General features: G+C 43.8%; 1 protein-coding gene across 11 annotated transcripts in view; it reads left to right on the forward strand.

The window, feature by feature from the left end:
* Positions 1-18,019: 18,019 nt before the first annotated feature.
* Positions 18,020-26,224, forward strand: part of DISC1 (DISC1 scaffold protein) — a 190,599-nt gene continuing 182,394 nt past the window's right edge. For 8 of the 11 annotated variants that reach the window (XM_066178781.1, XM_066178774.1, XM_066178775.1 and 5 more), the window contains exon 1: positions 23,730-24,452. Coding sequence is in view for 9 of the 11 variants with exons in the window: in XM_066178774.1 (XP_066034871.1) it covers positions 24,350-24,452 (103 nt within the window). In the remaining 2 variants the exon portion in view is untranslated. Of the gene's footprint in view, positions 18,074-23,729; positions 24,453-26,224 lie in introns of those variants that run through there. The other 3 variants (XM_066178779.1, XM_066178778.1, XM_066178784.1) reach the window with 3 other exon arrangements.

Raw genomic sequence — 26,224 nt, forward strand, 5'->3', positions numbered from 1 at the left:
AATTGGTTTCTTAGGTAAGGTTGTCTGCTTGCACCTCCAAATTTGGGAATAGTGCTCTGACTCTGAGGGGAGAGGTCTGGTATTCCTGCATTCGGATAAGGTCTGGTGCGTATGTCCTATGGCAGCCGTGGTGCCATGTGTCAGGATGGGTGGGTGGGTGGGCAGATCTCATGTTGCTTTTGCAGGTGAGTAAACCTTGGTTATTCTGAGGTTTGCAATCATCACGAGCCAAGGAAAATTGCCTACAAACATAAAAGAAGTTTCTTCTTCAGTTCTGAGGAAGGTTGTCTTTGAGGAGTATGATTTCCCACAAATTCTACCTCTTTTTACCTCACCCATCATCCCTTTGAAAGGCCTATTTGCAGAATGTAGCAGAAGAGACTTGCTGATGACTTCTTCTGGAGCCAGTTGGTGCCTCCCTGAACGCTGGCCAAAAGTGATGTGATGGTTCCTTTCTCAGCTCCTCCCACAGGCCAGGCAGGCTGGCTCTGGTGTCCCTTCAGCCTCTTTCCCCCCCCCCCCCCCCCCCAGTGTTGTTGTTTTCATGTCATGCAGATGTTCATTCCTCCTAAACAAAGACTCTGTTGTGTGTGCTCTACTCCTCCTCCACCACAATTGGTCAGATGACTTCTTGAGCCCATCATAAACTGTTTCTTGACTACAGGTGCCATGCAGGTTTTGGGGTACATGCAGCTTTGGGCATTTCTCCCATATCCCTGAGTTTTCCTGCAGGCTTGCAAGTCCCTTTTAATCCAGAAGGGTCCTATTAGTTCCAAGAAATTCTTCCTTAAGGGGCTCTCCTCAGATGACCCCAGCAGGAGAAGCTGAAAATACCGGTCTGCAAATTGCCCAGATTTTTGTTAAAATCAGTCTTTTCATGCTTAGGGACAGGCCCCAGGGTGGCAAAGGATGTCCTTGAATATTCAGTTCTGGGAGTTTGGATGTCATGGGAACATGAAGTCCCAGAAGTCTCCTTTTAGGAGGGAGTGGAGGTTGTTTCTCTCCTTGCAGCAAGGGCAGTTGGTAGGTGTGTTTTACTTTGCACCTTGTACCTGGAAGTAAAGGTGACAGCCATCAGATGCCGGGGCTGCGAGAGAAGATGAGTAAGATGGAGCCATGTCAGGCCATACAACAAATCAGCTTGGAGCCTGCAATAAGATGTGACTATTTAACCTCCAGCCCTGCTCCCACCAATGCGAGCCTGAGCTCCTCCTGTCCTGGGAGCCAGCCAAGGCCAGAAGCTGCACCACCAAAATGCCACGGTCACTTGCATGTGCATGTCTGTGACTTGCCACAGGCCTGCATTTACATGTGCCCAGTGAGCAGGGGATGTTGTTGGGAGCACTGATGCAGAACCTCCTGCTTGCCTTCATAAAGTCCTGATGCCTGTTACTTTATATTTATTAATTGTTTTATTTATGGTTTATATGTCTTTGTTGGAGGACACGAAGAGGAGGGCAGGGCATGGGCAGGATGTGTGCTAACCTATTTCCTTTACTTCCATCCCAAACGTTTTTTCCAGCTTTTTCAGCATAACCTCTGCCTGTGACTGCTCCTGGTTGATTGGCTGTTGGAGAAATGTTGCTTTGCAGGAGCAAGAAAACCAACCTTAACAGGGTCTGTGCTCGATTGAACTGATCAGGAAAAGCAGGGCAGCTGTAAACCTTCAATCGATTTGGGATACATGCTGTAACTTCCCTGGGCCTGCCTTCTTACTGGAGGAATGAGTATTTGTCCGTTACTGGAGAACGTATAATTTTCCTGCCACCTAGCGTCCAGGCTTTGGAGTGCTCAAACTTTTGCCTGTGAGTTAGAAGTTGTTCATTGTTTTCTCTTTAAGTGCTTATAAACACAATTAGTAATGTGGTGTAAATTTCCTTTTTAAACTGAGGTAGGCCTCTCATAGTAATAATTTTTATTCTCTGCATACTCTATTATTTGGAAGTCTGGGGAATACCAGAGAATAGCATATTTTTATTTTACATCTCATCATATATGTATATGGTGTTTTGAAGACAGATAAATAAAAAGCCATGAGAAACTTTGACCGGGTGTGTTCTTGCAGATCTGTGAATTGTACAAATGTTCCTATTTGAACTAGTACTTTGAAGGAGTACCAGTACTATAAGGATTTATAGACCAGCATCCTAAATTCCTTAATTTATGCTCTGATCATGCTACCTATACAAGAAAATGCAAGCCTTTTTTAGCTGCTGAACTCCTGGTGTAAAATCAAATGCTTCTGCATATGTGAATGTCCCTGTGTGCTTCCCTGCCCTGACTGTTGTCACAGAAACCCCTCAGGTAGAAGCACGGGTAGCTCCAAACCCCTGTGTGTCTGCAGGATGAGCGGCTGTGCTGAGCTCCCTGAACAGAAGGGGGCTGGGGTTGGTGGTTTAGCCCTGGGACATTGCCCATTTAATGCTAAAGGTAATTTGGTCCCTTGTGTTGTCCTGGGCCTTGGTCTCTCCCTTGCCCTGTGCTGCTCAGGGGTGTCCGAGGCCTGGAGAGATGTGGCATGCACCACAATAAAGGGATGATGAAACATCAGGCTTTTAAAGGGGATAATACAGCCATAGTTGTCACTTGGATTGCCGCAGGAAAGGCATTGATAACAATCACTTATAAAATTGCATCAATAGACTTAGAAATGGTGGCACTGTCACCCTGGAGATTCTTCTTCTAAAGGTCATTCAAGGGTAATTTTAGGTCCTTTTACAGGGTACCTTTCACAGGATACCCACTCTGGGACTGAAAGCCAGAGAACAGCATAGATCTCCTTTTCTTACACCCACAGTTCCTGCCTGTCCTGTACCCAGCTGCAGGGTGGAGGGCTGGCACACTGGAAAAGATCAGGTGAGGCTGGTGTGTCTGGACACATGGCTGTAGATATTTGTTGCTACCCAGGCATTCTGCAGTACAAAACTAGCCCTGTTTTATTGTCACAGTCATATCTGAGTATCTTTGGCTTTTTGTAGCTTAGCTGGGGGCCAGATACCTCATTAATGTAAACTGCTTTCTGGATTACAGCCATGGGAGGAAGGAGATGCTGGTTTGTTTTAGAGCAGTTCCTTTGCCTCTGGAAGATCACAGGTTTCAGAGGGATTTCCGTCTTTTTCTGCCACAGCTTAACAAAGACAGATTTCGTTTCTGAACCTCTGAATGCTTGGGACCCAACATGCACATGTATAAAGGTTGGAGACAGCTTGAGTCCTCTCAGTCTTTATGATAAACTCCAGTGAGATTCCAGCTGGTGTCTTCAGTAAAAAGAGTTTGAAATCCCCACCTTCATTCAGCAGGGAAGTTAGTGGCATCCCGAAGCTGCCAAAACTCAGCAGCTACATCCTGCAGCTTCGCCTCAGGTCAAAGCTCAAAGCTCTCCCCGAGGTCATCAGGAGCAGTCAGAGCTCAGCTTGATGCTCCCTCTGGGCAGCAGGAAAACTCACGGACAGGCAGCTATGAAGGTGTTTGAAACTCAGCAGCTCTTCCCTGGGCTGCCTGTGGCCCTGCTTTTCTGATTCTGGTCTCTTTTGCTTTTGGGAGTCATATTTTATTGTAGAGTGTTACCATGGATGTTTGCTGATGCAGCACCTGAAAATGGGATGACTGATCCATGAGTATGTATTTGGATTTTTGCCTTATTTCCTGTGCACTTCCCTCCTGCTGCCCTGTGCACACACACATAAAGCACATACACATAAAGACATGGAAAAGAAGGTGAGCTGTGAGGTGAAAAAGTTTGCTCATGTTGAGATATCCACTGTAGTGAAGACAACAGGTGACTAAAAGATGTGCAGAAAAGCAATATGGACCTGCAGAGTGACAGGATGGGGAAACAGACTGAGAACTTTGCCACCCTCCCTCAGCATGAGCGAGTGCTGGACAGCCCCTGCTGGGGCTGAGCGCTGCATCCAAGACCTGCACACTCCGGGGGAGCAGCCTGTGCCCTGGGCAGCTGCTGCTGCTGGTGTTTTCCTCTCTGTCTCCCAGCAGAAGGGTGCAGGAGGTCTCTGGAGAGGAGACCTGGTCTCCTGCCCAGGCAGCTGTAAACACTGGAAAGGAGGACATTGTCAAGAAGGGCTTTGTGTGTACTTACACTCTCATGTTCTTCAGCACTGGAGAATAGAGTTTAAACACGGTTTCTTGGGCCATTGAAGCTGAATGATTTCTACAGGAGCAAGCAATGTCTAAAACCTTTCCTCTCAAGCTCCCCCAGGAAACTAGCTGGGTTTGTCATGCAGGGTACAGGGCTGGGAAGAGGACAGGGTGAGGGCAGCCACAGCTCCTGAACACAGCAGGGCACGGCCCAGCAAAGCAGCAGGGATCCAGACCGTGCATGTAACAGGAGACACCACTTGGGCACCTCAACTCAAAGCTGCTGCTGGATGTGCCTCAGGCACAGCTCTGCGGTGCAAAAAGAACCGTGGCATCATCTCCCTGGCTTGACCTGAGCTCCTGTCTCACCACAAAACTTGCACTGCCTGAGCTAATGCAGGTTTTGATGTCGATGTCCTTAAATTGTTTGTCTCTGTTTGCAACAGGCTTGTATTGATTTAGGTTAATTTGGTTACCCAAAAAAAGGGTTGTGCTGATTGCTCTAAATGGATTAAATAGTGATTTTAGTTAAACTGATGGCAGGCTTGTGTGTAGACAGGGCCTGGAGCTTTGTAAGCTAATGACTTGGCAGTAATGCAAAGGGTTTTTTTAGACAGCTGAGACCAAGCCCTTATTTTAAATACAAGACCATAAGTGTTACTGGTCTAGTAAACAGTCCCCAGACGTGATGGTTTTCCACTAACTTGGGCTCCTTCTGAATCCTGGCTGATCTCTTTGCTAACTTTCACTTTCCTGGTAATAATTTGCCAAGTGCCTTTATTCCAAATGGACTTTGCATTAAATCCAAGTGCAAAACATGGAAAATCTCCAATTTTTGGCAAAAGTTTCTCATTTCTGTCCACTTTCCCAGCCTGCTTATTTCCCCCCCCACCTTTTTTTTTTTTTTTCAATGAAAAAAATGTTTGTCCTCTTTTTTAATAAAAATTCAGGTAGAAGAAAAATGCAAAGGAGTCTAGGTCCTACCAACAGCAGGGACCTTTCTCCACAAGAGAGCCCTTAGTGGAGGACAGGTCCAGAAGCAGCCACTGTTCAATTTCTTCACTCAGAAGAATACAAGGGTGAGATCATAATAAAATCATAGAGGGGTCTGGGTTGGAAGGAACCTAAGCTCTTGGGCATTACATATTTTTTGCCCATATAATATCAATGGGAACAAATCACTGTATCTGCATAAAGTCTTTCCTGCCTGCCTCTGAACCCACCAGCTGAGCTTCTGCCAAGTGAATCTGCCTTCACAGGTCTTTTCTCCACCAAACTGCAAACCCCTTTTTGATTCATCTGCTTCCTCTGTTGATTTTTTTATCTTCAGGTTGGAATTGAAATTAGAAAGGAACATGACTCCAGACAAATAAATCACTGAGCCTTGGTTAGCCCTGATCTCTGAGAAAGTTCTGAGATGCTGAATAAGCCCTAGCTCGGAAAACAACAGTCCAATAGTTAGGCTGTGATCCTTTCCTGTCTCAGGCAGGTATGTGGAAGCAGAAAGCTGATGGCAAGAATGAGAGGAGACTTTGTGTCTCAAAGGACAGAGAGAGCAGCAGAAAGGAAAAGCTCAGGGTTACCAACTGGACAGCAGCTGGTGACCACAAATTTGAATTATCTAGAGAAATGGGTACAGTGAAACCCAACGTACACTAGGACATTTTTGGCAGACATTTCTATACCACTTGTGCACTTTGGATCCTGGACTATTTTCTGCATTCCTGGATTCTGAAAATTGGATTCCCATAGCTTGGAGCACAATCGAGGTGAAGCTGTGGGAGAGGGACATGACACAAATTGGGCAAATCAGGGGCAAGAGCATTTATAGAGGTGCTGAGTTACCCAGAAAGGGTAACAGATTTTTTTTTCCCAGACATAGGCCAAAGAGATCAAGGGAATCAGCACTGTAAAAGTGAGTGGGTTATGTGTGTCTTGACCATAGCATCTTTCAGGGGGTGGTGATCAGGAAGGGGCAGGGAAGGTCCAAAGCACAGCCATGAGGCAGGACCAAGCCATAAACTTGCAGTGTGCTTGTAACCCTGTGGTAATAAGCACCATGGAATCCATCTTCATCCTCAGTGACCACCTCACCAGAGCAATCTGCCAGTGGATGAATGTCCTTTGTGTGTGGCTCTACAGCCTCACTGAGCAAGGCTTGGGGGATGATCATTGAGACATCTTGCCTAAGCCTAGAGGCTTGGGGGTAGAGATATCTGTCAGATAAAAATTACAGGTCATCTTTCTGCCTTGAACACCTGAAATGTAGGTGAACAAATCTTAATCAGACTGACTGAAACATTTGCACAGAGCTGATGGGGCAGCTAGACTGGGAACAAGGCCATTTATCCCCTCCTCCCATTTGCCATCTTGTGGTGTCTCAGAGCTCCAGAAGACAGCTCCAAAGCTGTTCCACAGCAGAAAAAGCTGCCCATGAGGGATGGATGAACAGCCCTGGAACGAAGCCCTCCCTGGGCTATGAGTTGTAAAATAAACTCTCAGATCAGAACGGCTGGCTTTGCTACAAAAGACTACAAAGCTCACAATGAGTAAAAGAATATCCTACAAAATCCTCCTTCAGACTTCCCCGAGCCTCTTCCATGAAACAATTAGTGGATGCTCTTGTTTTGAACTCTGTGACTCACTCCTGTAATTCAGTTGTGGCCTGTGATCACTCAGTCACTTAATGCGGCTTGGGGAAACAGGCAATTGTGAGAATTTCCTCTGTGCCTCCATCAGCTTCTCGCTGCAGCTCTGGGCACATTGTACCACAGCCTGGATGCTCGATTCCCAGATGTGCAGGCTCCCCCTCAGGAATGCTTCCTCACAGCACCAAGTGGTGATCAGGAAGGCTTCTCAAAAAGAAAATACATCTCACTGTGTTTTACAGAACTTAATCCAGCTGCAAGGGTGGTCCTATTATCAATGATCTAAATAGTTAAGTTGTGGCTTGGCTCCACCAGAGTTTTATTTGTAATTTGCTGTCTTCACAGCAGGTACGCATGTGTGCACAATTGTAAAAACTCCATTAAAGATAATGGACTCTATCAAAGCAATTACACTGGCTAATGTCTCCCGCATTCTTTTCTATCAACCATACTTAACTTTGCCATTCAGCAGTATATTTACTGTTATGAACTAGTAAGTGATTTTTAATCACTGGATTTGTATAACATGCAGATTTGTGTAACTCTCCAAGAACATCATAAGTATGAAAGACATTTAACAAGTAAACCAAAATTGTTTCCAGAGATCTCCAGTACCCACTGAATATATTTGAAGGCTTCTCTGTGCTTATGTTACCTTGGTTGTGCTGAGATAATTTGGGGAGCAAAGCATGGAAAAAGCACTGAATAATTTGCCAACTATTTCACCTCTAAAAGAAAATTGAAAACAGAAAGCTGTAAAATTTCTCCTGCTGGTACCACACATGAGAAACCCTGCCCTGTGTTTGCTGAATGCTGCTGTATGTTTGTTATGAGGAAAAGACTATTCCATTTTTTGGCTGCTGACTACCAAGTGCTAAATTCCTGCTGTTACCAGGAACGGCAGAAGGGGCCGTCACAGAGTGACCCTGACAGAGCAAACTGCAGTGTCCTTCATGCAGGGCTCCCTCCAGGCCCTGGGGGTGGCTGAGCCAGTGACTCTGGTGGCCTCGGGCAGCTTCTGCTCCTGTGCCAATGGACAGGGATGAGCTTCCCCACGGGATGCTCAGGCTTGTTACTCATCTGCTTTTGACTTTCCTCTGCTTCATCTCTCACGCACTTTTAGCCCCATAGTCTCTTTGTTATTTCCCTTTGGCGGTTGCTTTCCATCTTACAGCTCATGTTAATTCCTTTCTATTTCTTCTTCTTTTTCTCTTTTGCCTTCCCTATTTCTTTGGCTTTTTCCTCTTGCTTTCTGCCAAACCATATGCACCACTTTCCCCTTTTCTGGTTATTTTTCCCAAGGGCTGAATCACAGCAGTTCTGTTTGCTTGGCCATTTGCAGAGTCATCTCCCACAGTTTGGGGTGCTAAGCTGAGCAAGGTGACCTTCCTTGGTTCTCTCTGCAGTCAGCTGGAAGAGATAGGAGCCTCCAGAAGGTGACTCAGGTTTTGAGGCTGTCATAAGGCTTTGTGAAGACTTATGTCCTCCCATGAGCTGCTGTAAGACAGACCAATACCCTAACTTACAGGCTTTGAATTGGGGACTCAAATTTATTTAGTACAAACCCTGCTCTTGCAGAGGTTTGGCACACATCAGATGGATGAGGAGCACAACCAGCCTAACCAACATTGCCCTCCCAGGTGCCAGACTCCTGCCCACAGCCTGGTAGTCAGGAGAAGTCACATCTGCAGCACAGCAGCTGACAGAGCCTTGCAACAACCTTCCCCCACCCCAGACTCCCATCTCAGCTGTAGACAAAGCATTTGGTCCAGCTTCAAAAAGCCAAGCATGCACTTTTGCTCTTGTTCCTTTTTTCACTCTAAAATGGGTATCGTGTAAGGAATAAGGAAATAAAAGTGAAAGGGGAAACAAAGCTTTCATTCCCACACAGCCATTTAAAAGCAGGCATCCTCACAGTTTCCATGACTTTCATTTCACTGGGAGAATGGTTCCCAGGGACTAACTTCAACATTTTGAATGGAACCACATTTAGCCTCTTCCACAGCAAATCACACAGGAGCCATGAACTGCAAATGCAGCCTTATCTCCATCCAGACATTTGTTCCCAAAGAGATTTTTCCAGTTTTCTGTGATCAGACCAAGAAAATGTGGGTGACATTACAATAACCCTCCCAGAGCATGCTCTGTTGTATTCTGAGGTTGCTGGCAAGCTGTTACATGGTAAGGGTTGGTTTTCTCTGTAGAACTCTGGTCCTATGATCTGCCTGTGAAGTAAGTTTTGTCACTGACTTCCCTAGGATTTCACCTCCAGTGCAATTGCAACTTGCCGATCCAAGAATGAAAAAAAATTGTTGATGTGGTTTTCTCCCTCCCCTTCCCTGTGCATCTCTGCCCTGCCTTCCCTTATAAACACTTGTGGGCATTGGAGGGATGATTCCTTCCTTCATGAACATCCCTTGTCCCAGGGCAGGCTCAGCAGGACACTCTTTCCCACACTTTACCCTTCTCTGCAGATCACTGGAGCAGGGAAAACTGGGTCCACATCCACCTGTTCTTAGGCCCAGATAGCTGTTAGGAGCATTCTTTGTTAATTTTATTACTGACATAATAAAATGAGGCGGACATAATAAAATGGACAATTCCTTGGCCTTGTGTCTGACCAAGGCGGCTGCTACAGCTCACTCTCTGCCCCCTGAGTGCTGCTATGTGTGCAGCTGACCTGGTGCCTCTGATAATCAAATTTTCATTAGTCTGCTAAGCGAAATGCTGGCATTGAGCCACGGGCAAGTTGTAAAGCTGGCTGAATAATTGGAATAATAATTCACTCATATTGAATGTGGTCCACTTAAAGGTGGTGCTTATTTCCTGAATGGAAATTAATATCTTCTAAGGATTTGGTTTAGATTACTTCACTGCATGGTTTACTTCAGCCTTATAATTTTGCCACTGATACGTAAAGTGGGTTCATAAATAGAGCAGCAGAGCCTTGGCTGTGCTTGAAGATAGTGCTGTGCACTAATGTAAATTATAAATGTAGAGCTAGAAAATGTAACAAGCCCGGCTGGCAAACTTCCCAGTATTATCTCACAATAATTGTTTCCAGTCAGTAGAGATTTTTTGTATAGCAGAAGACAGGTTATTTATATTATATATTTAGCCTAAAACTGTAATAACATCCTCTGGCAAAAGTATTATCTGATGGTGTCTGAAATGGAAACAGCTTTCCTCTTTTCAGGCATTAATAATTGAAAAATTTGTGTTACCTCATGGCATTTCCTGAATTGGAGAATAAAATGAGGATGACTTTTTAAATTTGTATAGTTTACTTCTTTAAATGTAAATCTATTTTTGACAACCAGAATTTCCCAGAATTGTTACGTGTGGTTTGTATCACCAACCAGAGAAGTATTTCCTTTTACACCTCTGATCTGGCAGAGACAACAGTACCACCAGCAGGACTGGCTCCTGGCTTAGCAGTCAGGAAAATACCTGTGAACAGGCAAGGCGTGGGAAGGTCATGGAAGAGAGTAGTTTTTTCCCCATTTCCACAGAAATGCCTGGATGCCTGCTCCATTGCCCATTTGCACATTGTCAGGCAAACCCTACAGAAGTGAGGATGTGGGCTTTCAACCCCCAGATGGCAATCCTGCTTTAGTAGCCCTTGGATTTCTGGCATGCAGCGGAACATGTTTTACACATTAGAACTTACAATGCTGTGAATTTCTGTTTAATACATTATTTAAGTGGTTCTTCACTTACAAGGTATGTCGGTGTGAAAATGGGAGAAAATGGACTTCCCCTCAATGGGACCCACTCAATCCACACATGAGAACAGATGTATACAATGGCCATTCTAAGATGACACGTTAAAGAAGTTTATTTAAATGAATGCTACAGCCAGACTTCAAATCCAAATACACGTGTGCAGTGAAAAACCTCCCACTATAATAATGACAGCTCAATAGAAAGTAATTCCAAATCCAGATGTAAAAAAATTAATGCAGGAATGTTTGTTTACTTAGTGGCTGTAGTGTAGTGTTTAAACCCCAGTTTGTCACAAGCAGTAGACACTGAACAGTGTGAGAAATAAATTTGAGGAAATTTGGGATTTGGGGTAATTAGTTCAGTAAAAAGGAGAGCTGATGAGAAAAAGATGTTTATTCTGCTTTTTAAACCACCAGTGTTCCTACTTTTGTTTCTCACAGTTTTGTTCTTAGTTGATCTACTGATGTAAAATTATGGCTGGTTCACACTACTATGAATAAAATCCATTTTCAGATGAGTCCTCATCTTGTTGGCTAGTGATCAGGTATCTCTTGGGAAACTTAGTTCTTTTCTTCGATTAATTTAAATTTATGGGAAGTCATTCAGTCAAAATAAACATCAAAAGGCTTAACTTTTGAATTGTATACCACTGGATTAGGACTTCAAACATTTTGAGGCACCCATAATATGTCATTATTAATCCCATAGATATTTTGAATTGAGTGATTATGAGCTATCAGCTTTACTCTTGTTTGGAAGCATACCCTGACACCAGTTGAGTCACTGTCTTTGGAACAGGATCAGAAAGCGATGCCAGCAAAGCCAAACAGCTGCTCTGTTACAGTTGCAGGTGAATAATGAAACAAGTGATTCTGGAAAGTGAAATGTATTCACCTGTAAAAACAATCACAACAAAATCTCATCTTTTTCTCTCATATTTACATGAGTTTGTTTTAAAAAGCTGTTCAATTTTTTTTTTTTAACAAAATCCTGGCTTAGCTGAAGTTTCTAGGAGTTTTGTGGTTTAATAACTGAGTCTGGGACTTTTACCTTTCACATTAGGCATCCTGGTTTATTTTATTTTTCTATCTATTAGGAAGATTATCTTTATGCTAATCACATCACAAAGGTATTCCAGAGGTATTGTAATTACCCACAGAATTAACTAAAGCACAAATTTAGAACATCTCATTTTGAATAGCGTATGATGGTATATCTAACCAAAGCACTGATTAGGGCCATGCAAAAATTTTTTTGCTTCAGTTCTGTGCATGATCTAAAAACATATATATTCAAAAGTTCTTTGCATATTAACCCAAAATACCCTGACTTTTACTGGTTTTTGATGGAAAACAATCATTTGGTGATGAACCTCTTCATTGAAAGTGAAATGAGTTCTGGTTGTGGACAATTGGGTGCTCCACCTCACTGTGCTCTGCCAGCCCGTGCTTCTGCTTCCCACCAGCCACTCCTTCCCACCCTCCCACCTCACTGCAGCTGTCCCAGTCCATGTTGCAGCCATCATTCAAAAGGTTATTAAATGGAAGGAGAGAGGATGAGAGGAATAGCTGGAAAAAAAATCCATATTAGAACATGAGCATGATGTTTCTTACTCTTCTGATCTATGATAGATCTCACAGTGCCACATATGAAGCTAGTTTAAAAAGAAGGAGATGTCTTGATCATAAAGAGATAAAAATAAATAACGTCTGTGATTTCCTCATTTTTATGCCAGGGAAAACATTTTTTTTTAAAAAATTTGATTTGAATTTTCAAGTAGAGCTGGCTTCCCTTCAGCAGTATGTTTTGATGAATACGTTATTTACTACTGAAACAGAAAAGGTCTCTGGTGAAGCAGTGATGGGGCAGAGAGGGAAAAAACAAAGATGAATGCAAGAAGAAGAAAGGCAGCGTTTGCAGCTGAGCCGTGAGATGAACCAGAGGTCGAAAGGGACAGAGCTACAGGAAATCTGCTCTTTATGGCAGCAGGTGCAGGGGGAGCTCCCATGCACTGATGTCAATTGGAAGTGAAGGTACCACACAAAGCAGCAGCTATGTGTAGATAATGAGAAACTGAGAGGCCAAGACCAGCAGTGGAAAATGGGTCCATCTGGAGCTTGCACGAGGCCTCAGGAAGTTGTTTGAGAAGGAAAGAGGCAGCAGCACTACCTTCAGTAGACAGAGAGTTTGTTAAAATTTGGTGTGATTTCTGATGCAGCATGTAAAGCTGTAGCTTCTCAGCTGCTGTAAGTGGAGAAAAGTTTTTAGTGGGGAAAAAAAAGTTCCTAGTTAATTGTGGAGCTAGTGAAACTCCTGCCAGCACAAAGCAGGCAGTAGCATGGGGAAAGGGACAGCAGGCACAACTGGAGAAGTAGTGGAGTGAGCAGGCAGGACAATTTATTTTGGTGGCTATGCCTATATGTGCCATTATAATGAAAAAATGGAAATTAAGAAATAGCAAAATTCTCCAGGCCCTTCTGACTAATCTAAACTAGAAGACAGCATTATAGTATCCACTGTTAGGTGTGCTCTTCTGTGTCATTTCTTACACTATCCATCTAAATCTAAACATTAACTACTGCCCAGAAATGGATTAGGGCAAACTGGAGTGGGGTAGATTTTTCTACATCTCTGGATGTCTCACTATGTCATTTGAATCAGATTTAGGATTATGGTTATAATTAGGTTAGGGCACAATTAAAACAGAATTAAAACCCATGGATACTATTCTCCCCTACTAGCATTTGCTTCAGAATGGTGTCTGCACCTTTTTCTCCAGTTATGCTTAAAGTCTTCACTAAAAACTATCTGCCATCCCCCTGTAACTCCTTCCCAATGGTCTGGTAATTGAATGATCATGGTTGTTGAAAAGAAGCTCCTTTCTGGATAAAGGAACAGAATGTCATGTTCTATGTACTCACTCACACATATTCACACACATTCCTGATTATTGTCTGAGGTGATGAATTACAGTCTGCTGAGTATTCTACTGTGGTGGCACTTTTTATTAAATATACACACTGATGTGAGTACACATGAGGTAAGGCAAGCTCACCTGAAGAAGAAGAAGTGATGAGGTTTGGGATAACCTTTAACTCTCCTAGTAGATTCAGAACAAATGCAAAGAACTCACTAGCAGGGCTTTTTCCCCCAGCGCATTTCATGCCCTGCTTCTTTTACATGTATGTTTCTAGACTATGTACCTTTTGGTAGCTTTGTATTGACTAGTGTCTCTTGGACCTCTCCTGTTCACTGTATAAACAGCTGAAACAAGTCTGCTGCTGATGCTGAGTTATTTGAGATAGCATGAACAAGAGCTGGCTGCAAAGAACTGCAGAAGGACCTTCTGAGGTTGAACAACTGGGCAGTCAAACCACAGATGAAATTCACTGTGTGAATTGAATCAGCACCTGCCAGGAAAAAAAATCCTAGCCTCTCATATAAGATGAAAAGCTCTGAAATTATCACAGCCACTGAGAAGGAAACCGTGGCTTTAGTTACATATCAGAAAATGTCAGTTAAGTATATGGCTGCACTCAATCAAATGTTACAGACCATTTGCAAAGGAACACAGAACAGAGCAAGAAACATGAAGATGCCACTGCAGCAATCCATAGCAAACCTGAACAGTTACTTACTCCCCTCATCCCAGAAAGCAGAAACAGAAAAAAATTAGGGAGAGGGTGTGTGCAAGGTCAGTCTGATGAGTTTACCACTGCACAGTTTGGAAAAGGGACTGCATTATGTGTTAACACAGGAAATCATCAGAGACACACACATATTGGGAAAAAAATATGTTTTTTTCAAGCACAAAAAGCCAGGAGCTCTCAAAGGCAGGGAGCCATAGCCAGGCTCAGAGCAAGAGCTGGTGCCTTGTGCAGCAGGTGAGACCTGGGCAGCCCCTCACCTGTGGATGCTGTGTGGGCCAAAAGCTGGAGCAGGCTCAAGGTGGGGCTGAGCAGGCCCTTGGGGAATGTGAGAGCCACTGCAGGCTCCTGACTCAACAAAGCACACCTAGCTGGGGATGCCCTGAGCACACACTGGTCACAGGGTGGGTGGGTGTCCTGGGTTGTAGTACAGGATGTGCACAAAGTATTCTATCACCATCTTCATGGACTGTTGAATCCAGGTGGGGCAGTGTTTTCCCAGACCCCCCTCCCTCTGGGCCATTATCTTCTGTTAATGGCCCATCAGATGCCTTGCCCATAACTCACAGATAACTCCCTCCAGGAGCTATCTCTGTTTATTGGGCCATCAAGGACCCCCTGCATGACTCATCATCCCATTGTGAGATGCTCCGCCCAGGGGGAGGAACCAAGCATTCTCACCTGGATATAATCTGGGGTTTGGGACAGTACAGGGGCCCCTTACCCACTGGATTCCCAGAGGAATAGAGCTACCAAACCTTTCTACAGAATCACCGCTTCAGGAAGACCACCTCATCTGGACTGCTTCCATCACCCTGCTCAGGTTGTATTCTGACTCTGTCAGTGGTCTTTTGTATTATTGCATCTACTTCATTTTACTTTCTTTCCTTTTTTCCTATTAAATTGTATCTCTGACTTGGAGCCTCTCATTAGTTTTGCTTTCAAACCACTACAGTGGGACAGTCCAAAGGGGAAGCGTTGTGGGTGCTGCCTGGTTCCTGCTTTTGCTGAGACAACTGCCCTGGCTTTGAGCTGGAGGCAAGGCTGTGCTCGATGGGCCCTTTGTCTGCACCCACAGAGCTGCCCCTTTACAACCAATTTCTTTCTGAATGATGGGAGCCAGCACGGACATCACTTGAACCAGATGCATTGCAGCAAGGCTGAAGGAAGAAGAAGGATGTGTGGCTATTTTTGGCATGTGAGGCACAGCTGCCTGCTGTCTTCTCTCACAAGTCAGGAAGGGCACAGACTGGAACAGGAGGTCGAAACTCTCTTAGCATGTCCTGTATTTCTTAGTAAATGGACTGAAACCAGAGAAAATCAGTAAGATGACAGTTGTTAGATAAACCCGGGCTTTTTTTGCCAACTTTTCCGAATGTTGTGAAAACTTCCTTGTGCACAGGATGGTGTATTTAACTTACAATTGCATTTCCTGCATCTGAGAAGGAAGGAACATTCTTGAAGACGAGGATGGATGGAGGCCATCTGGAGAACACTGATTTCATGTACATGATTAATATTATCTATGAGTGAAGCAGGTACTACTTTAGCAAAGTTAACAAAAGCCATAGTCACTGGGCACTCATAAGCTTATATGAAGCTTGTAATGATGGATAACAATAGCAATAAAACTGTCAGTAGAGAAATACTAGGGTTAGCAAAAGAGGATGTATGTGTTAACTAGGGAGGAGAAGATACACTGGAAATGGTGGAGGACCAAAACTACCTAAAATACAGAACAGGAAAGGGGATTTTAGCAGAAATTCATGTTGTTCCAATGTTATGTAAGTTCGAGAGGACAGACTCAGGAAAGGTACTGCGATCTTAGGAAAAGTACTTGAAATGATTTGCTGTATATTAAGGGTTACCTCTGGTAGGCAGCTAATCCCCATGCAGCCACTTGCTGACTCACCTTTTGCCCCAGCAGGATGGGAAAGAGAATCAGAAAGGTAAAAGGGAGAAAACTCATGGGCTGAGGCATAGACAGTTCAACAGTAAAGCAAAAGTCACTCAGGCAAGCAAAGCAAAACAAAACAAGGAACTCGTTCACAACTTCCCATGGGCAGGCAGGCATTCAGTCATCCTCAGGAAGGCAGGGCTCCAACCATGCATAACAGTGAATTTGGAAGAAAAATGCCATAAATTTGAATGTCCTCTCTTCCTCCTCCTTCCCCCAACCATTACCGTTGGGCATGACATCATGTGGACAGATGGTTTGGAATATCCCTTGGGTTGTTGAGGTCAGGCTGTCCCAGCTGTGTCCCTCCCCAGCTTCTTGTACACCCCAGCCTGCTCACTGGCCAGGGCAGTTCAAGAAGCCGTGCAAGCACTGCCCAGCTAAAACATCCCTGACTCTGGCCACAAACCCAAAACAGAGTCCTAAAAAAGCTACTCTGAAGAAAATTGCCTCTATACCAACAAAACCCCATACATTTATATAAATGATGGCACCTTTCAACAAAATGAAAAGCTCTGTGACATAAAGATATGTGGAATCATACAAAAGAAATGGAAATACATACATAGAATTCACAGTATCACAGAATATACTGAGCTGGAAGGGACCCACAAGGATCATCCACTCCAAGTCCCAAGAATCACACTCTCAGGAGCGTTGTCCAAATGCTTCCTGAACACTGGCTACTTGAAGCCAAACTTCAATGTTCAATGAATACCATAATAACTGTACACGTCTTGCTAAATTCAGTGATTGACATGCAAAGCAGCGCCAGAGTAAGGCTCACAAACTGTCACATGACGGCTCTGAGACCAAGCAATGGCCAGTTTGGCTAAACCTGAAAATAAATTGTTTTTCAAGAGTATGTTTGGTATATATATTTGTTGTTATGCTGGGCCATGTGAGACGGAGGCCATATATCTGCATGCGTAGCATAGGTCGTGTCCTTCACCTGGGGTGAATAACCCCAAGCACTGGTATGGGTTAGGGTCTGACCTGATGGAAAGCAGCTCTGTGGAGAAGGACCTGAAGGTCCTTGTGGACAACAAGCTGTCTGTGAGCCATGCCCAGAACCACATGGACTAGAAAACTGATGGAATCCTGGGATGCATTAGGAAGAGCATTGCCAGCAGGTCAAGGATGGGTAGCCTGACCCTCTAATAAGTCCTGGTGAGGCATATCTGGAGTGCTGTGTCCAGTTCTGGGCTCCTCAGTACAGGAGTGACAGGGAGATCTTGGAGCTGGTTCAGCGGAGGGATACAGAGATGATTAAGGGCCTGGAGCATCTCCCCTGGGGGGAAAGGCTGAGGGAGCTAGACCTGTTCAGCCTCAAGAGAGACAACTGAGAGGGGACATTATCCACGTTCTTAAGTATCTGAAGGGGAGGGTGTCAAGAGGATAGAGCCAGGCTCTTCCCGGTGGTGCCGAGCAATAGGATGAGGCAACGGGCAGAAACCAATGCACAGGAAATCCCACCTGATTATGGGGAAGAACTTCTTTACTCTGCGGGCACGGGAACAGATTGTGCGAAGACGTTGTTGAGTTTCCCTCACTGGAGATACTCCAGAACCATCTGGACACAATTCTGTGCCATGTGCTCTAGGACGACTCTGCTTGAGCAGAGAGCTTGAGCGGCTGTGGTCCTTTCCAATCGGACCGATTCTGTGATTCCCCGATTCCTCTCTCGCCTAACTTAATGCTGCAGACCCGCGGGAACAGAGCCTGCAGAGCCCGACACCCCTGCGCGGGCGGGAGCGCGGAGTACCCGGGTTCCCTGGGGCAGCCCCGGCCTCCACCCTCCGGAGCCGGGCCCGCCCGCCGTCCTCCCGTTCCCCAGGGCGGTGAAGCTGCCTCGGGCCCGCCTCCGGCGGGGAGTGGCCGGGCCGGGGCCGCTTTCCGCCCGGTGCGGGCCGGGGCCGGGATCGGGATCGGGATCGGGATCGGGATCGGGATGTGGGGGCCGCAGCCGCGGGCGGGCGGTACCGACAGGCGGCGCCCAGGTGAGCGGGCGCGGGGCAGCGCGGGGCTGCGGGAGGAGGGGGCGAGGATGCGGGGGCTGTCCGGCCGGAGACCTCCGCAGGAGCCCCGGAACGGGCACGGGGCACGGGGCGCCCTTGCCGGGGCCGGGGCCGGGGCCGGCAGCGCTGCTCCCCACTGGAGGGGCCGGGCGGCTCGGCTGAGTGCTGCCCTCGGGCTGGGAGCGCCGGCAGCTCTTGGGAGTAGCCCTGAGTATGGGGAGAATTATACTTGCCTTTTTTTTTTTAAAAAAAAAACCAAACAAACCGGATCTTTCATAGGTTTCATTTCACGGTCCGAAAGTTTTAGGATTTTTAAAAAGTATTTTAAAAAAATTGTTTATTTTTAATTATTTATTTTTATTTTATTTTTATTTTTTTTTTATTTTTCAAGCCTGGTGATGTTGGCATTTATTTCGATGCTAATGCAGCCTAAGAAAGAGTCTTGCGACTTTGTGATAACGTAGCTTTCATTTTTTAACTCAAAAAATAAGGTGCTTTGACTTCACTTCAGCCCATATGGGCGTAGCTAGAGTGATACAAAGATACGAATGGGTTTATTTGGTATGGTTTATTTGTTTATTTATTTTTTTTAAACCAACTGCAAAGAGGGAAGTAATGGTGCTCTTAGAAAAGTCACCCACATTATGTCTCTTGTCCTGGGTTAAGGAAGAAAAAGAAAACTACCCTCTCAGCGGACACTCTGTGTATATATGCTTTTATAAATAAATTTTATAAGACTATGACCTCTAATGTGGATGTACTGCTCTTCTTTTCTCTCAGAGAACAGCAATCAGCTGGTCTGAGCTAGGGATGCCCTCCTTATCAACAGTGGTGCTGGCAAAAGGCTGGAACCACGGGGAAAATACTTCACCTTTCCCAGGACAACTGGGAAAGAAAGGTGTATTTCTCGCTAGGTATGTCTGCTGTCTTTCGGGTTGTTTGGGTTGTGTGGTTCTTCCAGCTCCATGAGTCCCCCGAGACTTTCTGCAAACACTTCAGTCGTCCTTGCCAACAGTTTAATAGAAAACAGCTCATTCCTGTTTTGGTAGTCCGTATTAATCTTAGTGTACAGGTGCTTGAGTAACTTCTTGCTGTGCTTTTGGATAGCGATTTAAGAGTTCTGCAGTGAAGTGCTTTTATAATAAAGGCTTTCACAAAATATGCTGCAGAAGGTACAGCCGCAAGTACTGCTGCTAATTAGAATTAATGATGGTTTTCAAAGAAATGAGTGAAGTCCCCTGGGATGCTTTATCTCTTGTTTTGTCCTTTCCTATTGGTTCATTTACTTGCTAATTTGCTCTTGGCCTTACAGTAACTCCTGAAAATGGGAGGAGTTCTACTTATTAAAACTTTTCTTGGTGTTTAAATACTGAAGTCCCTTTAATGATGTTGTTTGGGTATCCCCCATCTCATTGCTGAAGCTGACATTGTTGTGGTTCATTCAGGGAAGGCAGTAAGAGTGCTTTTCCAGTTGAACCTACAGTACATTTTTTACTATTCATAGGGCTTCTAGGCCCTTATGAAACTGCAAAGTGAAGGTATTTAAAATAAATATTTGGTTTAAAAGAAAAAAAAAAAGGCTGAGTTTAGAGATTTATGGTTACTTAAAATATTGGGATCACAGCAAGTTGAAGGAATGTACAAGAACCACCAAATGCTTATGTGCAGTGTTTCATGTACTTGATATTAGAACCATATCCAATATGTCTTTTTTTCTTCCCAGTGTTTGATACTATCAGAGTTATCAATTTTCTTTATAGCTCTTTTTGAGATAGGGCACTGAAAATGGCACTTTCTCATACACGTCACTGATGGTTACAGTGCAGCAGCACTCTAAAAAACAGTCAGAGGCAAGTATTGTATTGCCACTGGCTTCCTCCCTCTTTAAATTTAGATAAATCATGCTTTGTTCTCTTCAGTAAAGTGAAGTCAAAACTTTGAGCCTAAGCTGCTTCTGGTGGAATTGTAGTGGATCCATGTAAGAAAAGAGGATTTATTAGCACCAGGATAAATTAATTGCGATGAACAGGAGGACAGAAAGCACTGCAAACAATGTTTTGTACTGACAAAAGCGAAAACCCCAAAGGTTAATTCTGACTTTGTTCACAAATTAGGCACACTTGGTTAGGCTTTTTTTGCTCACCATAGCTTGGGCCTTTGACAGCTACTGAACCAGCTGACCTTTCAAGTGCGATTTACTCGAGTGTGTGACGCCGCGTGAGTGCTCCTCGGGAGTTATGATTTTTTCTTTTCCCATTTCAGCTTTGTGTTTCTTTGAGCGAGCTCCTCTTTCTGATTGAGCAGAGACAGGCTGTGACCTTTTCTGGTTTTGGCCATACTGCATATTAATGATTCCTGTGGAAAGGGGTTTTCTTAACTCTTAGGAGTATCGGCCTCCAAGGTGATCAGGAGGGGACCTGCAGAGTTGCCATAGTGACTTCCAGGTTCATCCTTAGCATCTTGTGTCTTTTTCCAGAAAGCAGGCCTTTCATGCCGTGTCACTTAGATTAGGATTGGAACCAGGGTATGTTGTAATACTATTCAATATTCTTGAAGGAAAACTGCTGCAAAACCCTTATGTATTCGGAATGAATGTGCCCTTTGTAAACCAGCAGTCACACAAGGAAAAACTTGGCCCTCTGGCACTGAACAAAGGCTGCTGTTCCTATTTTAAGCATGCTAGTATCCTTATTTGAAGGTATTTCCTTAATGCTGTGTAGTATTAACTGTTTAACCATGTAATTTTCTTTTTTCTTCTCCTTTGGCATTTGGTGTGGATTCCATTAAGAGCTCACCTGAAAAATGCTTTCAGGGAGAAATATTTCTTTATCAAGATGCTGTGGAAGCTAACATCCACTATGGACATACTTTGTTTGCTAAACATGAGTTTTCTGTATGGAAATTGAATTAGCTATTGACATGGAGTTACTTCCCTATTTATTGATGCTGAGAGTGTGAAGTGCCTTAATGAGTAATCTGGAGTCTGCAGGCAGAGGGGTGAGATCATGTGCTTGCCTCTAGTAGGGTTTCTTTGTTTGGTGTGATTCCTTTGGGACTTGCAGAATTTGGATTCTGCCTCCCCTTTGTGTGTACTGTAAAATGCTGCTTGTTGTGTTTCAGACCCTCCTTCATCTCACAGCCAAGCTTCCTTCCAAAACACCTCTTATTATCTCTGTGTGATATATTTCTAATTGGGACCCAGCTGTCTAATGACTATGATCAATGGCACTTTCTGATTTTTCTCACCCCCTCCTCCTTTCCTGTCTTGCTGCTTTACAAATAGGTGTCTTAGTTGTGTCACCCCAGTGTCAGGGCAAATTGTCTTGTTACTCTGCTCTTTTTGCCCTCTGTCACTCTGTTTATTCATAACACTGACAAGTGTAAAAAAACCCAACTGAATTAGATTTTACCTTGAGTAGTAAATATTTGCTACATAAACAGCTCTGTACTTAGAATAAGGGATGGAAAGTGGAAAATATGTGTTCTTCATACTGCTTAGCTAGCTCCTTTAAAGTTGTATGCACTATGTTTGTTTATGGGTTGAATGAAAGAGCTACCACTGAACAGAGCAACAACTGAACAGAAATTTGTTAAACACACTGTATGTATGCTTGGATTATAAAATCTCCTTGGGAAAGAGCTGTGTGGGAAAAGTGGCTCCTTGAAATTAAGAGCAGAATGGATGTGGCATATGTGACCTTTCTCTGTTCTCTGCAATGGCTGAAGAGTTGGTTGTTTGGAGGGCTTTAATGTGCTCTTGTTGAAAGTTTTCCTTTGCTGGGCTGGGAGGTCAGTGGGGCAGGAAACTGTTAGAGAGGAAAATCTCTTAGTAGGGAGACTTTGAGGCAACCTGTGGAGTGAGAAGTCAGGAGGTTGATAGTGAGTATTGTAAAACTAAATAAAATGAAAGGGCTAGTATTTGTGAGAGAGGCAGCAACTGGGAGTTGATACCATTAGATTTTCTGAATTGTTTTGAAAGTCTCCAGATCTTTGTAAGGTGAGGCCTGTGGCCTTGGTGTAGCTTTTCAAGACCTTTCATAATGGTGAATAATAATAATAGTTATGGAAAATAAGAATCAGAATTATTTCTAAGAATCTGAAATAATTAGAATTACCAGATTTTAAGTGATGTTTTGAATGTGTCTGTAGATAATGAAGTTTGTCAATGGCTTCACAACTTTATTGAATGATGGGGTGAGCACCAGAGTCCCTAGCTCAGCTCATCTATCTGGCAGCAATCTGAGTTTAAAGCACCAGTCTGATAATGGTAAAAATCATCAGCTGGTCTGAAAAATATGCTTTAAGCAATAAAGGAAACGTTTTTTAACATCTTTTTGTTTTGTTTTTGGGAAGCCATCAACTCTCCAGAGAGCATGGGAAGGGGAAGAATAGTTGTGGTGGGGGTTTTTTTATTTTTTTATTTTTTTATTTTTTTTTAATGATAGTAGAGTGCTTTTTTGCTGTTTAAGTGGGATACTTAGAGTATTTTGTTTCTGTTATGGTGGCAAGCATTCTTCCCACTGACATACCAGCGTAGTCTTATGGGTTATCATTAATGCAGATGTGCAGGCACTTGGAATGGTGCTGGGGTGTGGGAAACACTAAAAGTAAAAAGGATTTTTAGGAGCTGAGAAAGCAGGCCTCAAACAGAAAAAGCTGAGAACTTAGAATATGCTGCAACTGAAAAAGTTTGAAAAGATACACTAGTTTAGAAAGCAAGGACATGGGAAACAAAGGCTAAGTTTATAGGTTTTGCTTGAATAAACCTTGACACTGCAGAAAATATATGCCTGACAAGATAGCAGAAGGTCTTAAGCTTAATAAGGGTATTGTGTATTGTAAATAGACAAACTTACGAACGAACATTGTTCAAAGCAGGTGTATGTGTGCTATAATTGATTGGCTAGAACAATTGTCTGTAAGCTTTAACAATATGTTATTGGCTGAAAAATTTTTAAGATGCTTTGTAACGAAGAAATTTAGGGCTGCTGCTGGCAGATGTGACCTGCTGCCATCCTTTAGCTGTGTAAAATCCTGTAATGAGACTAACGCTTCATTAAAGATTGAGAAGAGTTACCCCAGCAGCCCTGTCCCATTCCTGCCGTCGCTGACACACTGAGGGAGACTGCTTGCAAGGTCAAATGCTTATAGCCACAGGCTTTTCCTTTATATTATGGCTGTCTAATTCTTGTGGTTGGTTGTTCATCTTCCTCCACACATAAATGTTCTACTTCAGGGAAACACCACAAGGTTCAAAGGAAGGAACATCCCTGAGCCTGTTAAGGGTGGTAAATTGAGGTAGCCTCAGCTCCCAAAAATATCTGACTTTTTGTTGCAGGACTGGTCATATGAACTTGATTTCCCCTTGTTGTTAGAGAGCATGGCTTTGGGGACAAGAGCTTTCAATTCTCTTTTAGAATTTTGGACAAGGATGGTTATTGAGGCAGAAATGAGATTGAATTTCATTGTGCTGGCCTAAGTTTCAGGTGCTTCCTGTTGCTAATGGCCTGTGGAGATCCCAGTGATGGAGGGAAATGGGCAGCACAGCTGTTTGCTGGTGTTTGGCTTTTCCATTTAATGAGTAGTGCATTAACCTGTCAGTATTTGCACTAATAGCTCAGGCTGAGCTATGTCTCTGTTGCATTCCCAGCTCTGCTCCTGAAGAGCCCCAGGCACGCCAATCTCAGGAGGGTGTGACACACATCTGCAGAGTTTGGTGATATTTTATATTGCTGTAGTCGGATTTCCTTGCTGCTAACATCTTTCTGGTTGCTGTGCCTATGGTGGAGCAATGTGGATAGAGTGCTGATATCTGTGTTTCAGCAGTGACATGGGGTCTCAGGGACTTGAGGTGCTTTTGGACCCCTTGGATGGTCCCAGGCTGTGCTGCCACTGCAGTGGGACAGTGCTGTTTCAACAGGGCACCATGCTGAAACTTTGCTCGTGTCCTGCCAGAATCCTTGTTTAGGAGAGCAGGACATTTTAATTTGCTCAGAGCAGTGAAAATCTTGAGGAGAACCTCATTGAAATTGTGTAAGAAGGATCTGATTACTGTTGCCTGGGGTGCAGAACCAGAGCAACTGATCCTCTGTGTGGTTTTGCTCCCTCAAAGTAGTTAATAATCAACAAATATTGTGTTTCCCTTTCCCCTGGGGAGACTGAACACAGTCGTGGTGAGAGCTGCTGAAGTGTTCTCACGCTTGTGGTCTGCTGGGGACTTGTACAGACTTGGCTGTGAGAGAAGCACTGCTCCAGTTAATGGTTTCCTCTGAGCAGTCCATCAGAACTAGATGTCTTCTTCCCGTGAGTATGAAGATTGGAGGAAAATCCATTTTTGCCAGGGGTCTCGAGTTGCTGCAAGGTAAGAAAAGATCAGCTTCCACTTTTTTTTTTTTTTAATGGAGTGAGCACTAGCAGTAGGGTATATATTCTTTTAGTTGACTGGGAATTTTCCTACTATGGTGCCAGCTTTTGCCAATGACAGAATTTTCCATGGGATCATCTGTTCCAGGGTTGAGTAAGGATCCATTTTGTGTTAGCCAAGGGGATGCTTTCTGCCCACCTTGAGTACAGTTATGATGTAGATTTTCAGGAGTAGATTTGTTATTGTCTTTTCCTGTGTGAGGTAGGACTGGCAGGTAAAAACCAGCATTGCTATTTTGGGAAGAATAATCTATAAGACTTCTGATTGCCCTTTGTGAAACCTACTGGCTTGTCCTGTTGTACTTAAAGGTTTTGTGTTAATCTTTTTGAGTGCAGTTAGTAAAGTTTTCCGTCTTTGGGTTAAGTAGGGTAACTACTAACCATCTTGGGTTAGTAGTGTATGTTCATGTCATTCACTTGCTGAATTAATTTAATATTATTTTTAAAGAATTTATCTTTGTTACAAGTAGTGAGCGTGGTGTGTAGCAACTGTTTTGCTGTGTTTCTGGGGAGTTTGGTGTGTCACTGAATTTCTTGATGAGAGTCCAGGCTTTTCTCCTGGAACTGGATGCACATGCACTTCTTGTGTTACTGCCTCGTGTGGTGCCATGCCCCAGTGAAACTCCCTCCGTGTGCTTTGCCTAGGCATAAAGTTGGAAGCCTAGGCATTAAGTGTGAGCCTTGCAAGTTTAGATTGACTGTGGTTTTAATGCTGAGAGGCCAGTATGATCTTCAGTGCAAGCCATGAGAAGTACATGGGGTTGCTCTCTTTTCTGCAGGTCTCTTAGGAGTAGTTGTTCTAGGTGTTAGTTGGCTGAAAGTAATTTCAAATGGCTTGGAAATCATGATATAAAATACCAGAGGAGTTTTTAAAAGGAGGATTACAAGGCAGGGGAAAGTAGTGAGTAATACCAGAAGTAATAATAATCAAAATCAAGCAGACCATGTGAAGACAATGCAGAGGATATTAGGAATTCTGGGTAGCAGCCTGTGTACATATTTTGTGCGCCAACAATGCTAAGTAGTGGAAGAAGAAAGAGACCAAACCCCAAAACTCCCTCAAATTTCTACCAAACCAAGAAAGAGAAGATACAAAAATAGCTGTGTTTGCTACTTAATTCAGTTATAGATAGCATACAGATCTCTGGCACAATTTTGGCTGCCTGATACAGCAGGCAGAATATTCAGGTGTGACTTTTTACCTGCTCATGTCATAATCAGACTTCATGGACTGGGATAGAGTAGAGGCAGTATTCCCTGGGCAGAAGGGGGTCTTCCTCCTTCCTTTTCTGGGAAATTTGTGAGAGAGGCAGGTTTTGCTGCAGCTGTTCAGATGTGATATTAGTTTTTTTGTATGTAATGCCCTTGGCACCATTTAAGGGATTATGTTTTTGAAAGTGTCTTCAGAGAGTTGTAGTCTCACAGATGGCTCCATCTTGTCTTCCAGTTGGCAAGCAGCCTAGGAATAGGTATCAAAATAATTTTTAATATAGCAAAGAGAAATGCTTGCCAATGTTTGTACAACCAATAAAAAGCCTCAGTAATAAAGATTTTGTGAAATAACTGCAGTTGATCAAAGTGACATTTAAGTGATGCTCATGAGCATCGTTTAATCGCCAGCTAACTACTAAAGGCCTGCTGCTGTGGAACAATTGGAGTTCCTGTGTTGTTATGCCTTACTGTATCTGGCTTGCTTAAGGCCCTGACCAT

This window comes from Chamaea fasciata, unplaced genomic scaffold (genome assembly GCF_029207755.1).
Source record: "Chamaea fasciata isolate MVZ Bird 193981 ecotype frontalis unplaced genomic scaffold, bChaFas1.0.hap1 SCAF_3, whole genome shotgun sequence".
NCBI lineage: Eukaryota > Metazoa > Chordata > Aves > Passeriformes > Sylviidae > Chamaea > Chamaea fasciata.